Source organism: Cetorhinus maximus, chromosome 1 (assembly GCF_964194155.1).
Source record: "Cetorhinus maximus chromosome 1, sCetMax3.hap1.1, whole genome shotgun sequence".
NCBI lineage: Eukaryota > Metazoa > Chordata > Chondrichthyes > Lamniformes > Cetorhinidae > Cetorhinus > Cetorhinus maximus.
Window position 1 is genome coordinate 4,449,074 of NC_135879.1, and position 15,659 is coordinate 4,464,732.

The 15,659-nt window shown below is 40.3% G+C and overlaps 1 protein-coding gene across 2 annotated transcripts; it reads left to right on the forward strand.

The window, feature by feature from the left end:
- Window positions 1-831: 831 nt before the first annotated feature.
- Window positions 832-12,509, forward strand: LOC144697331 (tRNA methyltransferase 10 homolog A-like). 2 transcript variants are annotated; one of them, XM_078569352.1, is made up of 7 exons: window positions 832-1,116; window positions 2,130-2,292; window positions 3,535-3,606; window positions 4,910-4,984; window positions 6,496-6,645; window positions 6,866-6,971; window positions 11,862-12,509. In XM_078569352.1, exons 1-7 carry the CDS (start codon window positions 881-883, stop codon window positions 12,128-12,130), a joined length of 1,071 nt encoding a protein of 356 aa, XP_078425478.1. In that variant the 5' UTR covers window positions 832-880; the 3' UTR covers window positions 12,131-12,509. The 2 variants fall into 2 exon arrangements, with proteins under 2 accessions (XP_078425478.1, XP_078425518.1); XM_078569392.1 differs by lacking the exon at window positions 6,496-6,645 and having other exon boundaries at window positions 838-1,116.
- Window positions 12,510-15,659: the final 3,150 nt, after the last annotated feature.

The following is a 15,659-nucleotide window of genomic DNA, read 5'->3' on the forward strand; positions in this document are numbered from 1 at the left end:
CTCTGACAGTCTGACACACTCACTTCATCCATCACTGTCCCTTTACAACTCTCCACTCCCATTCACGCTTTTAACCTAAACTGGTGTCAGCAAACTTGGAAACATGGTTCTCTATTCCATCCTCTTGAGTCATTTATAAATATAGTGAAAACCTCAGGCCCTAGGATCCCTCAGGGACAGCACTAACCACATCTTGCCAATTTGAGTACACACCCATCGTCCCTATTCTTTCTTTCTCTCTCTCTCTCCTGCTCCCTCACCAATTCCCTCCCCCGGTCAATAGATTGCCTCCAATACCACAATGCTCACGTTTTTGTTAGCAATCTCCAAGTGGAACCTCATCAAATGCCTATTCACACACTCACTATGCAGCCTAAGTGGGGCAAGTGTGAAAATCTGAACCAAATAGAATATGCACAGTGAGGCGGTTAACATCAAAACAACAATTCTCGTCTGTCCAATCTGTCCGTTCTTGGTTTCATTATTTTACGTTTTCATATTACGTTTGTTAGAGGAAATGCATGTAGCTGTGTGTGGAGCACTGCAGTGGAGGGATGGTGAGAACCTGAAGGAAGTCTCTTGCTGTCTTGTTAATTAGGGGCTGTTTTAACAACGACTATGGAGAATTTGTTGCTAAAATTGTACCAATTCCTCTGTTGAAAAGAGAGAATTAAAGAGGGAATTTTTTTTTAAAGTTTCGTTTAGAAATTTACTGGCAAAACTGTGGAATAATTTTTATCAGTGTCTCAACAGTGCAGGAAATTTTAATTTGTTTTAAAAAATGTAAAAGAATCCGCAGGTAAATTAATGCAGAAACTGATTTATTTTTCAGCTTTTAGTGTTGATGACATAGTGTAATGTTTCTAAATCCAAAGTAACCATGGCATCTGAGGCATATGGAGAAGGGGCAGAATCTTCGTCAACCTTTGCGAAAGCCGGGGATTCAAGCAGTGATGGACTGGAACCATGGGGAATCAGTGAGTCCAAACCCATGGAAGAGAATGACCAACTGAAGGAGAATGCTTGGAATGTCGGGAGAACTGAGCCCATGTCAAAAAGACAGATGAAGAAGTTAATGAGGGAGAAACAGTGGCAGGACCAAAAAGAGCAACGCAAGTAAGTGGGAGAAAGTTATTGTATAAAAGCCTCTCCGCTTTAATTTCTCCTGGACCCATTGATTTACAGTGAATGAATAAGTCAGAATTCTTATGGAACTTTTACTGGTGTTTTGAGGATCGGATTTTGAGAACTCCACCCATTTTTCTGTGAAAGCTTTAATCTGCATCCTTAAAAACTCATGATGCATGTATCCACTCTCTGGAAGGACAAGCAGGGAGGTAACTGTCTCCATGTCTACGACAAGAACATCTCTCTTCAGCCATGATGTGGAACCCAGCAGTACACCCCTGAATATCTATAGACCATTAAGAATTACAAATAAATATCCTCCTGATTAATGAAGCTACTCAGACGCTAGGTGTAGTTGTAACTGTTAACCCTAAATTACAAAAAAATCCCCAATATTTTGAAATTAGAACTGATTTTAAACTATTTTGCAGTCAGTGCTGAATGAACAATCCTCACTGTTCATTAACCTTGCATTTGCTCACAAACTTTCTATGGGCTATTGCACTGGAACAAGTGGTGATTAGAGAGCCAGAACAGTACACATCCTATACAGTGGATGTGTATCTCATTAACCAGTCAGATTGAATAATCTTTGATCCATGCAGAGTCTGAATCAGGAAGTTAAGTTAGAATAGTTAATTCAGTGCCAAATCATGCACAGAAAGTGAAATAAAGAGAGGGAAAAAAGAAGGGATTAAGGGGGACAGAAAAAGAGAGACAATAAGAGTTTATTAGAGCTATTACAAAAGCAAAATACTGTAGATGCTGGAACTTGAAATAAAAACAAAATAATTGCAAATACTCAGCAGGTCTGGCAGCATCTGTGGAGAGAAACAGTTAACATTACATGTAAATAACCTTTCATCAGAACAGTCTTTTGTGCACAGGTACATTGAATAACCAGAAGTACCCAAGCTAGCATCTTCTTTTCTTTCACTCATAGTGGAATTAAAAGTCTAAACGGGTCACTTCCACTAATCTTTCTCTTCCTCTGGGGTCAGGCAAAAGCGTAAAGAGAAGAAACTTAAAAGGAAGTTAGAACGTCAAACTCAGAGCAAGGAAGCATGTGAAGAGTCTGCCAGAAAACGCTTTAAGAGAGATGTCACTCCAAGTAACCTTCGTGTAGCACTGGACTGCAGCTTTGATAGTTTAATGGTGTTGAAGGTGAGGAAGAATGATGAAAGTTATGCTGTATTTATATAGAATTACATTGAATGTACAGCACAGAAAAAGGCCATTTGGCAGTGGTCTGTGATGTGTGCTAGTGTTTGTGGTCCATATGAGCCGCTTCCCACTGTACTTCAAGTCACCCTATTAACATATCCTTCCACCCCTTTTTTCCACATCTAATTATCTAGCCTCCCTGTAAATGCATTTATATTACTCACCTCAACTACTCCATGTGGTAGTGAGTTCCGCATTCTCCCCACGCTGTGTAAACAAGTTTCTCCTGAATTCCCTATTGGATTTATTAGTAACTATCTTATATTTAAAGCCCCTAGCTTTGGACTCCCCCACAAGTGGAAGACTTCTCTATGTCTACCATGTCGGACGCCATTCTTTTATTGTCGCTGGGTCAAAATCCTGGAACTCCCTTCCTTACAGCACTGTGGGTGTATCTACACTACATGGACTATAGCGGTTCAAGAAGGCAGCTCACCACCACCTTCTCAAGGGCAACTAGGGATGGGTAATAAATGTTGACCCAGCCAGTGAAGCCCACATTCTGTGAATGAATTAAAAAAACCTCTATCATTTTAAAGATTGTTATCAGGTTCCCCCATGAGCCTTCAGTTTACTAGAGAAAGGAGCCCCAGCCTGTTCATCTATTTTGGTATCATCCCTGTAAATCTGTTTTGCATTTCCTTTGGTGTCTCAATCTTTTTGTAATATTGAGGTCAGAACTGCACACAGCAGTGAGAGGCTATCCTGCATTTCCTATTTTTGAGTATCGATGAAGAAGGAGATGATAAGGTAGTTACATAATTTGACAGGGTGTAGTTCATGCCCTTGATTGTATGTGCATTTTTAAATTTTACTTCAGCTGCTCATGAAGTAGGGGAAAAGATTGAAAACTGAAGGTCTGAAGTTAAACAGCCTTCATCCCCCATTTTACAAAAAGAATAAAAGTCTGATGGGTGAATCTGGGACGCCCCTGTTTAGGATGTGGTAGCTGTTTACAGATTTACATTGGGTCACTTGCTTTCCCCAGTAGCCCTGCATTAGTGTTTGTGTTAGACGGATTGTTTTTTAATTACGGGCAGAAAGAAATGAGTATATTGTGTAAGTGAAATGAGCTTGTAGGCATTTTTATTTTACTGCTGAGGCCTATGTCATGTTAAATACACAAAGCTAAAGTAAGTGTGCGTGTATGTGATGGCTAAAATTGTTTTTGTTTTAATCTAGGATGTCAAAAAGCTGCATAAACAGATTCAAAGATGTTACGCAGAAAATCGAAAAGCAGCACATCCTGTAAAGGTGAGCCTTGACGCTATTTTTGTCTTTCATCTCCAGAAAGCAAAAATATACAAATCTAAAAATGATGCCATCCTCTTAAACATCACAACTACAATCTGATATAGCAGTACCTGCCTTTGTCAAGTAACAGACCCTGTTAAGCCCTCTAATTCTTACAAACTGCTGGTAATATGTGGCTGACTTTCTGATCAGAGTTTTCCCTTTCTTTGTTGTTCTTATTTTTTTCTGTTAATTTTTTTTTGTTAAGAGACTGAAACATTGAGTCATGGTGACTTCATAGTTAGCTAGCCACTCTCGTTGCGCTCCTCCCCACCTGCCACAAAATCACAATGAACATAAGGCCCTAAGAATTGTGAATATAAGGCCGACTTTCAAAGTGGCTTTCCGTTCATCACAGTGAGTAAAATGGTAACTTCCAATAAAATGAGCACAACATACCTTGACAGCAGATCTCCTGGTAGGAGTAGCTACAAACAGGACAGGAGGAATAAACTGCTGTGATGAAACGTCTTGAAAATATTCTGTCAGTTGTGGAATCTTAAAACATGACTTGGTTAAGTTCTCAGTAAGGTGCTGAATTCAAGTATGTTGGTTAAAATTAAAGAAAAACAACCTATATATTACCCTGCATCCATTTGTTTCCAGTACTTGTGGCCCCTTCAATAATTAGGGATCAGGGTATTAAAAATATTACCAAGAAGTGATAATAGTTGCATAACACCATACAAGTTCTGCGTGAATGCATGCAGACAGGAAGATACAGTGGGTTTAGTCAGTATTATTCACGCTATACATTTGAGAGCAGATTGCCTGTTGGTCTGTGAGTAGCATCATCTGAAAGTATTTTTGTTTCTGACAAATGAGGTAGAGGATAAAAGAAACTAGTGTGAAGGTATCTCCTGCTAATCATCTAGCCAAAAGGTTCAAATCATTCTCCTGGTCCTCAACATCATTGAGGCTTAGACTTCATAGTACACTGAGAGAGGACTGCATTATCAGAGGTGTCTTCTTGTGTCTGAGATGAGAATCGAGGGCCTACTCACCTACTCCAGTGGACATAAAAGATCCTATAGCACTTTTTAATAAAGAATAGGTAGTGTGCTTTGTAGGATCTTGGATCTTGCTGTGTGCAAAGATGACTACCGTATTTGACCTAAGTAAGAACAGGCAATGTAATTCATATTATGAAGGATATAAAGATGTTTCCGAGATTTGATGAGGTATTATATAAGTTTGGGACTTTAATTTAATCCTGACAATGCACTTTGAGTAGCTATTAATTCTAGTTCTCATTTCTCAATAGATGTATTTGACCAGCCACAGTGGACAGTTGAAGAAGAATATGGATGAGAATGACAAAGGATGGGTCAACTGGAAGGTATGAAGTAATTTCACACAAAATTGTTGTTAAACAGGAAACGCTGACTTAAGGTTTTAACATATCGGTGATTGGCCAGGCGATCATGAGCTGGTGTTTCCGTAGGGCTCTATGTTGGGAGCTAATGCCATCTTGATGCTCAGAGAAATTCTCAAACATCACACATTGCTCAAGCATGCAGTGGTTTTTAGTGTCTTTTGTTTTGGTTAAACTGTTAAGTTTGGGCTCCACATTCTGTTCTACTAGGGCAGGTGTAGTCAGACCTGATACTCTGCACTGCAGAGGTGCCAGAGCACAGGAACGATCCTGAACAACTTCCTTCACCTGATAGATTTTTACCTTGATTGATGCAGCTATAGATCGCTGCAGGGAAGACAGGAAAACTAAGGGAGAGCTGCTTTAGGCAATTTAAGAGGTGTATTATTAGGTGTATTGAGGAGTGGATTACTGCCTAACCTGGTTGGGGACTATTGTATGATTTGTAGGGGAAAGGAACACACACTGTTAGGTTATGCCACTGTTGCAAGTATTGTTTGTGCTGCACAAAGAATGTTATTTGGTTCAATTCCTTTTTTTTAAAAAACGGACAAACTCATCCTTCCTAAGGTTTCATCTCTACATTCATCTATCTTTTTCCAAGTCCACTTTCCTTTGTGATCTTTCTTGCGGGTGAAAAGACCACCTGTTCCCAGATGTCTACCAGTCCTGCTCAGCAACAAGCTGCTGGAAGGTACTTGAGAGCAACTGGGGTTGACTGTCATAAAGGAAATAGTCCTCTACTTAGAATCTAAGCTTGAACTATATAAGGATGAGGATATTAAAAACTAATGCATGCAGTTCTTAGGTTTTAGAATTTCACTTTCATTCATCAATCCATTGAATTGTTACCTCTTGATTTGACTATTCCCCAGGTTGCCTCCAATTTTACACCCTCCATACTTGAGCATATTCAAAACTCCGCTGCCTAAATCCTAACTTGCACCAAGTCCCAGTCACTGTCACTTCCTGTGCTCACTAGCCTAATGGTATGTCTATGCTTCGATTTGAAAATTCTTATCCTTGTTTTTAAATGACCTCATGAGGTCATGACCTCACCCCACCTCTCCATGATCTCACCCCTCCCTACCTCCAGGGCCTCAACCCTCCCTAACTCCATGACCTCCTCCAGCCCCACAATCCTTTGAGATCTCTGCACTTTTCTAATATCACCTCCTGTATGTCCCTGATTTTAATCACTGCATCAACGGCAGCCATGCCTTCAACTGCCTAGGCCTTCCACTCTGAAAATCCCACCCTAAACCTATTGCCTCTCTAGCTCTCTGTCCTTTTAACATACCTCTCTTCAGTCCTAATATCTCCTTGTGTGGCTCTGTTTTATGCATTGATTGGTAACAATGCTGTGAAGTGCCTTGGCCTGTTTTGGTGTGTTTAAGGTGTTAATATAAATGCAAGTTGTTAGTGTTGAATCGCTAATGACAATGACATGTTTTGTTGCCATTTGACTTTGTTAGGGAATCACTGTTACCTCCGAGCACTTCAGTGAAGCAATGAAGAAGGAAGAGTTGGTTTATCTCACTTCTGATTCTCCTAATGTGCTGAATGATCTGGATGTAACGAAAGCTTATATCATAGGTGGCTTGGTGGATCATAATCACCACAAGGTACACTGTGCATCTTCCCTGATTTAAAGCTAGCATTCTATGATGAGAGGTAACTAAGAAACTGGAGACATGTGCAATCCTTTAATGGCACAATCTAAATTCAAGTGGTTGTTGGAGCTCGCTCAATAAAGCTGCAGTCCCACGCAAATGAGAATTAGGTGCTTTGAGAGAAACGGATTCAGCATTACTTACCTTGGCATTTCCATGGCTGCCATTTCAGGGTCTAACGTACAATAAAGCACTGGAGTTGGGAATCACACACGCCCAACTTCCCCTTGGAAACTATGTGAAAATGGATAGTCGCAAAGTGTTGACTGTAAATCACGGTAAGTATCATAATAGATTTCTTCTGTGATAAGGACATATAGCTAACTACAGTTTTAAAATACAGCATGTATGTTTCATACAAATAATCATAGAATAAAATCAGAGAAGGGTTACAGCACAGAAGGAGGCCGTTTGGCCTGTCAAGTCTGTGCTGGCCCTCTGAAGGAGCAATTCACCTAGTGCCACTCCCCTGCCTTTTCCCCATAGTCCTGCAAATTTTCCCATTTCAGATAATGATCCAATTCCCTTTTGAAAGCCTTAATTGACCATGCCTGCATCACACACTCAGGCAGTGCATTCCAGATTTTAACCACTCGCTGCATGAAAAAGTTTTTCCTCATGTCGCTATTTCCTCTTCTGCCAATTACCTTAAGTCTGTGCCCTCTGATTCTCGATTCTTGCAGCTTCTCCCTATCTACTCTCTCCAGATATTAAAGAGAGATGTTACTCTGTCCCCTCATGATATTAAATACCTCTATCAAATCTCCTCTCAACCTTCTCCCAGGAAAACAGTTCCAACTTCTCCAAACTTTCTATGTAACTGGAGTTCCTCAGCCCTAGAACCAATCTTGTGACTCTTTTCTGCACCCTCTCTAATGCCTTCACATTCTTCCTAAATGTGGTGCTCAGAACTGGTCGCAGTACGCCAGTTGAGGCCACACCAGTGTTTTGTACAGGTTTAACATAACTTCTTTGCTTTTGAAATCTATGTCCCAATTAATAAAGTCTAGAATGCTGTGCACTTTATTAACCACTCTCAACCGGTCCTGCCACCTTGGATTATTTTTGCACATATACACCCAGGTCCTTCAGCTCCTGCACCCCCTTTAGAATTCTACTCTTTATTTTATGTTGTCTCTCTGCATTCTTCCTACCAAAATGAATCACTTCTCTGTATTAAATTTCATCTGCCACTTTTCCATTCACTCCGCCAACTGGCCTGTAGTTTTCCGCTTTCTGTTTCCCTCCCTTTTTGAATAGCACTTGCTATTTAATCTAATGGAAACTTCTCTGAATCTAGGAAATTTTGGAAGATTAAAACCAATGCATCAATCTATCTCACTAGCCACTTCTTTCAAGACCTTAGGGTGAAGTTCATCCAGACCTGGAGATTTGTCAGCCTACATCCCCAACAATTTGCTCAATACCACTTCCCTGGTTGTAATTTTCCCAAGTTCCTTCCTCCATTCCATTTCCTGATTTACAGCTATTTCCAGATGTTACTTATGTCCGCTATCATGAAGACCGAAGCAAAATACCTATTTAATTCACCTGCCATCTCCCTACTTTTCATTATCAATTCCCCAAACGCACTTTCTATAGGACCAACACTCACTTTGTTAACTTTTTTTCCCTTCTTATTAATCTTTTTGTCATTCTTTGCTGTTCTTTATATCCTGTGCAATCTTCTGACCTGCCACTCACCTTTGCTTAATTATATGCTTTTTCTTTAAATTTGATACTGTCTTTAACCTTAGTTAACCACGAATGGTGGGCCCTCCCCTTGGAATTTTTCTTTCTCATTGGAATGTATCTATTCTGTGTATTCTGAAATATCCCTTTAAATGTCTACCACTGCATCTTTATTGACCTGCCCCTTAACTTCATTTGCCAGTTCACTTTAGCTAGCTCTGCTTTCATGCCCCCATAATTGCCCTTATTTAAGTTTAAAATACTAATCTTGGACGCACTCTTTTCTCCCTCAAAATGAATGTAAAATTCAATCATATTCTGATCGCTGCTGCCTTCACTATGTGGTTATCGATTAATCCTATCTCGTTGCTCAATACCAGGTCTAGCATTGCCTGCTGTCTGGTTTGCTCCAGGACATGCTGTTCTAAGAAACCATCCCAAAAACTATGGAATTCTATGAACTCCTCATCTACGCTACTTTTGCCCATCTGATTTTTCCAGTCTATACGTAGATTAAAATCCCCCATGATTATTGCTGTACCTTTCTGGCAAGCTCCCATTATCTCTTCTTTTATACTCTGCCCTACCATGTAGTTACAATTAGGGCCCTGTACACCACTCCCACAAGTGACTTCTTGCCTTTATCATTTCTCATCTCAACCCAAACTGCTTGCACACCCTGGTTTCCTGAACTTGGGTCATCCCTCTCTAATATGGTAATACTATCATTAATTAACAGAGCCACCTCTCCACCTTTTCCTAACATCCTGTCCTTCCTAAATATTGCATACCCTTCAATATTCAGGTCCCAATCTATATCATCCTGTAGCCATATCTCTGTAATGGCAATCATATCGTATTTACTTATTTCTATTTGTGCTATCAGTTCATCTGTTTTGTTTCGAATACTATGTGTGTTTAGATACAGAGCCTTTAGCTTTGTCCTTTTATTATTTTTATAGCCTCTAGCCTTATCTGCTGACTTACTCTTAGATTTGTCCTCTTTGTGCCTTCCTGTCACTGTCTGTTTATTATTTCCCATATTAATACATTTCTCTCTTGACTTGTCTCTATTCTTAGTTTACCACATCTCCCCAGATTTGATCCCTTGCCCCCACTATTCAGTTTAAAACCCTCTCTATTTCCCAAGTTATGCAGCTCACGAGGTCACCAGCCCCAGCACGGTTCAGGTGTAGACTGTCCCAAAGGTACAGATCCCACTTTTCCCAGTACCCCACAAACTGGAACACTTCTCCCACACCAGTCTTTGAGCCACGCATTCATTTCTCTAACCTTGACATCTTTTATATGACACCTTTGTCAATCTCTCCTTTGCCCCCACCTATCACTGGCCTCTATCCGGCTTCACCTGCTCCACCCACCTTAAACAGTATACATTTCATCAGAGCTGCAGAGAAGTAGAAATGTGAAGAAGGGTCATACAGAGTCGAAACGTTAACTCTGTTTCTCTCTTCACAGATGCTGTCAGACCTGCTGAGTTTCTCCAGCATTTTCTGTTTGTTTCAGGTTTCCAGCATCCACAGTATTTTGCTTTTACATTTCTCTAATCTTATTTGTCCTATGCCAATTTACATGTGGCTAAGGTAATAATCCAGAATTATTACCTTTCAGGTTCTGCTTCTTAATTTGGTGCCTAGCTCCTCATACTGACTGTGCAGAGCCTCCTTCCTGTGTCATTGGAACCTACATGGACCACAACCACTGGATCCTCCCCCTCCCACTGCAAATTCCTCTTCAGCCCTGAGCAGATTGTGCCCTGTACATCAAGATCTAGGTCACTAATATATACCAGGAAGAGCGGGGGTCCTAACACTGATCACTGAGAAACTCCACGACAAACCTTCCTCCAGTCTGAAAAACAACCATTCACCACTACTTTGTTTCCTGTCACTCAACTAATTTCGTATCAATGTGCTACTGTCCTTTTTATTCCATGAGCTCAGATTTCACTCATTAGACTGTTGTGCGGCACTTTATCAAATGCCTTCTCTAAGTCCATGTACACCACATTAACAGCATTGCCCTCATCAACCCTTTCTGTTACCTCATCAAAATAAACTCCAGCAAATTAGTTACACACGATTTCCCCTTAACAAATCGATGCTGGCTTTCCTTAATTAACCCGCATTTGCCCGAGTGCCTGTTATTCTGTCCCAAATTATCATTTCTAAAAGCTTCCCCACCACTGAAGTTAAACTGACTGGCATGTAGTTGCTGGGCTTTTCTGGAATAATTTGCTTAAATGACATGCTGTAAATAAATCAACCTCTCTATAAATTGGTTTCATTTTGCAATAATACTAATGTGACATTTCAGTGGTTTGAAAGCTGTTGTGCAGAAGACTGGTGTTCAACACAGTATGTTGAACCATAATTTAACAATTTTGAATCAACAGAAATAAATGCAATGAAAATATCGATACAGATTTTCTTCTGAAAATATAAATCGAGACATAGAGCACAATAGCAAGGAAGTTATGCCAGACCATTATGAACCAATGGTTAGGCATCAGCTGGAGTGTTGTGTTTAATAAAATGGCCACCATACTTTAGGAAGGATGTCAAGGTCTTGGAGTGGATGCAGAGGAGATTTACCAGAATGTTGCCAGGCTGAGGAACTTGAGTTAGGTGGAGAAATAAGAGTAACTGGGATTGTTCTTGGAGCAGAGAAAGTTACAACGAGATTTAATAGAGGTTTTCAAATCATCAAGGGTTTTGAATGAGTAAATAACAAGGAATTGTTTCCACTTGCAGAAAGGTTAACAATCAATGGACACAGGGGGAGATGAGGATTTTTTTTACACAGTAATTATTATGATCTAGAATACACTGTCTGAAAGGGCTGTGGAAGCAGAATTAATAATGAGCTTCAAAAGGGAATTGGATAAATAGTTAAAGGGAAGAAAATTGCTATTATAATGGAGAAAGAGTCAAAGCCGTAGGATTAAATGGATTGCCCTTTTAAAGAACCAGCTGAATTGCCACCTCAGATGCTGTACAATTTAATGTCTAAATAAAGTCAGGTATCACGTTGTAGCACCAAGGTAAGGTGACAGGGTGGTGAGATACAGGTCAGATATGCTGCGTCTGCGATCTTGGTTGCATCCTTTTGTTGCACAAGATGCCTATTCCCAAGGAAAGAAACATGGAGGATAAATGGGGATTTCGGGGTAGGGGTGCCGGGAGTAAAGGGAGAATTATTTTTGTAGTTTACTCGTGCAATGTAGGCACAGGTGCTGGAACTAATCATTTTCTAGGCCTTTAGGAGTCACATGACTCAGTGAGATCACAAAGGATGGTATACTTTCAAACATGAACAAATCTAATTTTTGCTGTTTCTTGGTGCGTTTCTAACCCATTCCACTAAGTGTCAGCAACTCTACAGAGCACACAAATGAAGTACCAAGTTCATCCTGGCGTCTGATGTCTAAATGAGGGTTGCTTTTGTTCCCACAGTATTTGAGATAATCCTAGCCTATTTAGAGAAGCAGAACTGGCAAGAAGCCTTTTTCACTGTGCTGCCACAACGCAAAGGAGCAGTTCCTGCCTGCCTGCCTGTCAGCACAGAACAAAACGAGACTGAAGGTGACTCAGACACGTGTGATTCTTTAGAAAATGGGAGAGCAGCACCAGAAGCTCTTGCACAAGAAGACAAACAACCCAGTAAATTAAATTGTGAAGAGCAAGGCACAAAAATTAATGAAGAAATAGATGATGAAACGTAACACTCTCCATTTGATTAAACAATGTTTTGAACCTTGGTAAGGCTAAAATGATCCAAAAGCGGGACTTTTGAATTGCCCTCATGACATTTTCCATTTCTTTCTTGTATTATCGCATGACATTCAAGATGCTGTGAGTTCAGAGAAATATTTTTTGAACAATATATTTTAAGCAAGATTGCTAGTTAATGATTCTACTGGAGCTTTTCAATTGTGTTAAAAGCTTTTGGACTTTAAACTTGCAATGCCTGCAGTCATTGCCAATGTACATATTGGTATTTTAGTTGCTTTGGGTTAGCTCTCATTCTGGCCAGATTGTGCACAGAGCTATGCCTAATTGTTTTATAAAGTGACTGACTAGATTAAAAATATTGTCACCTTATTCCCCTAGATTGAAGTGTTTTCTGTGACTCTGCCCTTTGTACATAATGTATACACGCACAAATGCAACTGATTCAAAAACTAATACAGTCTCTTGCAGTATTTCTGTTAATCCAGGTGTGGAATGCTAACATGTTATAAAAATAATTGATTTTCATAGGAGCACGCCAATGGTCATCCAGTGACAGTATGGTTATGTTATGATGCACTGATGTACAATGGAATCAATGACCAGTCAAACTGTCTTGGATATTTATATTTCTAGATACTTATGTTTAGTAACAATTGTGATCATGTTTAATGACAGGTGCTGAGTTACCTTTAAATTATTTACTTCACTTGGTCCCTTTTGATTCAGAAGCTGTGGTAATGCAGTAAAATTGATTCACATCATTACTTGCTGCGCAGTTTGTGGTTCCTGAGGGCTTTAATACACTTGCCTAGCAAAAAATCTCAGTTTTAACATTTTTAATTGACCTCCCCTACTCTGGACAGCTTTTTGAGGGAGAAGGTTCCAGATTTTGCACTACCCTTTGTGTGAAGAGAAACAATGGCGGCAAGTGAACTCCATTTGTCACTTTTTATGTCAAATGGAAACCATGAAACTATTGAAAAAGACAAGACTGGATTCCTAAACTGCAGTTTCCTATCATGTCCTCTTGTGGGAGATTTGACATAAGTCAGTCATAACAATCTTGCACGAGGCTTGGAGTAGTTGGTCAACTGTGACTGAAGCAAACAAATACAACAGTTCGATGTTTAATCATAACTTTTTATTCATAGCTTTCAACATAAAGCAGCCGGTCAACACACTATAATGAGTGTCCAGGATAATTCACTGTGCAAAGATCAATCTGAAAAATCAATGTAAGTTCACTACTGCCAGAACAACATCAACTGCCTCTTGGTCAAATGCAGAAAAGATTTATTTCATGGCACAATCAGGAAAATGGTTTGAGTAACACGTGAGAATACCATAAGACATAGAAGCAGAAATTAGGCCATTCGGCCCATCGAGTCTGCTCCGCCATTCAATCATGGCTGATAAGTTTCTCAACCCCATTCTCCCGCCTTCTCCCCGTAACCTTTGAATACACATGAACAAAAGTGCATTACCATGGTCAGAACAGCAATGACAGGGATGGGTAATAAATGCTGGCCTAGCCAGTGACACCCACATCCCATGGAGCAGTAATTTAAAAAAATTACAATATACCCAGTTAACTGAGATGTCAATAACAGGCAAGATTAACCCTCTTACAAATTAAACATCTGTAAAGAAATCCCAGTATTTACATAAAGCCTTTTACAACCATAGAATGTACCAAAGTGCTTTTGAAGTGTAGTCACTGTTGTTAATGTAGGAAATGGAGCAGTCAATTTACACAGAGCAAGCTCCTTAGCACAGCAATGTGGTAATGACCAGATAATCTGTTTTGGTGTTGTTGATAGAGGAGTATCTTTCCATGGGATTTTTTAACATCCACCTGAGAGGACAGACAGGGCCTCAATTTAATGTCTCATCCAAAAGACAGTATCTCTCTTAGTACCGCCCTGGAGTGTCAGCCTACAGTTTGCTCAGATACTGGAGCTTGCCTTGAACCTACAGCCTTCTCATTCGGGTATGAGTGGTTCAACTGAGCCACAGTTAACACCAATGCAACCCCTGCTTCAATAGTCACTGATGAAACACATTTCAAAGTAGATAGTTTATCCATTTACTAACATTAAGCAATTAATGGCTCAAATATAGGATTCAGCACCAGATTTACGCAGACTGTAGGATAACAAATCATGAAAAAGCTGATTTGCTGCAATTGTTTGTTTTTAACCAATCTCTTCCTCCATGCCAGGGGTCAGCAACCTATGGCACGCATGCCGGAGGTGGCACGTGAGATGATCATCCATTCTGAGCAGCCAGAGCCACAGACCTGACAAACCAGCTTAAAAAAAAAGTGCAACTGGAGGGTCCTGATCTTTTTAAAGCCGGTCTGTCAGTGTCAGTGTTAATTTCACGGAGCTGCTGTGCTGCTGCTTCTGCCATTCAGGCAGTTCTGTGGCTCCGCGATCTTTCCGTTTGAAAAGCCCGCCAGAAAACTGAAGCTGCCCGAAGGTCAACAGCAGCGCAGCAACTGTCAGGAGAGAGCTCTCTGTGGGGAAAATGGTAGCTGAAATCCCTGCAATTGTAGAGTCAATTGGATGCGTGTGTGTGTGTGTGTGTGTGTTGGGGGGGGTTGGGGGGGGGGGGGGGGGGGTTGCTCAGAGTATCCACATATAGGCCACACATTGGAAAACTCAGCAAGGCAAGGATCACACTAAACTGGTAAGATTGTGGTAATATACAGAGACCTTATAAACGTTGAAATGTATAACTGGCACACAAAACTTTAAATCAGAGTGAATAAATGAAGACTCAGCATGTCACTTCTAAAAGGTTGCTGACCCCTGCTGTATGCAATATAAGAAATGGTTTTTTCCGCAAGGCTTTGGTGTTTTTTTTTGTATTCAGTAATTTTCGATGTAATTGGCCATTTTACCAATCTGCAATATTGATATTAAAGCCGATTTTCATCGATGCAAACCCTTTTTAAATATTAAAAAAAGGCGTTAAGAAATCCAGAAGCCTGGGGTAATGACTTGGGGATATGGCAGCTGGGGAATGTAAATTCAATTAACTAAATACACCTGGAAATAAAAAAAAGTTAGTGTTACTAAAAACTCAGCTGGTTCACTGATGTCCTTTATTTAGGGAAGGAAATCGGCCAGCCTTGCACAGTCCATACTTACACGGTATGTGACTCCCGACCCAATACAACGGTTGACTCTTAACATGCCGTCTGAAATGGCCTAGCAACCTGCTCAGTTGTCAAGAAGGTGGCTCATCACCACCTCCGCAGGGGCAAGTAGTGATTGACAATAAATGCTGGCCTAGCTAACAACACGCACATTTCTGTGAATGAGGTTTTTGAAAAAGAATGATCCCTTGTCACACTCTCTGGTCCCAAGAGCAAATTGCTTCAGAAAGATGAGTGACAAACATTGCTGCCCTGGCCAGCAGGGTATGAATTGTTCCCTTTGGAAATGGGAAACCATAAGGCGGCCAAATTAAAGTTCTCAAGATTACAAAGGGACTTGCAAAGTTGATCAAGGT

Coding starts and splice junctions, on each gene's coding strand:
- LOC144697331 (XM_078569352.1), top strand. CDS start 881: ATGGCATCTGAGGCATATGGAGAAGGGGCAGAATCTTCGTCAACCTTT. Junction 2,293..3,534: donor ATAGTTTAATGGTGTTGAAG/GTGAGGAAGAAT, acceptor GTTTTAATCTAG/GATGTCAAAAAGCTGCATAA. Junction 6,972..11,861: donor AGTGTTGACTGTAAATCACG/GTAAGTATCATA, acceptor TTGTTCCCACAG/TATTTGAGATAATCCTAGCC.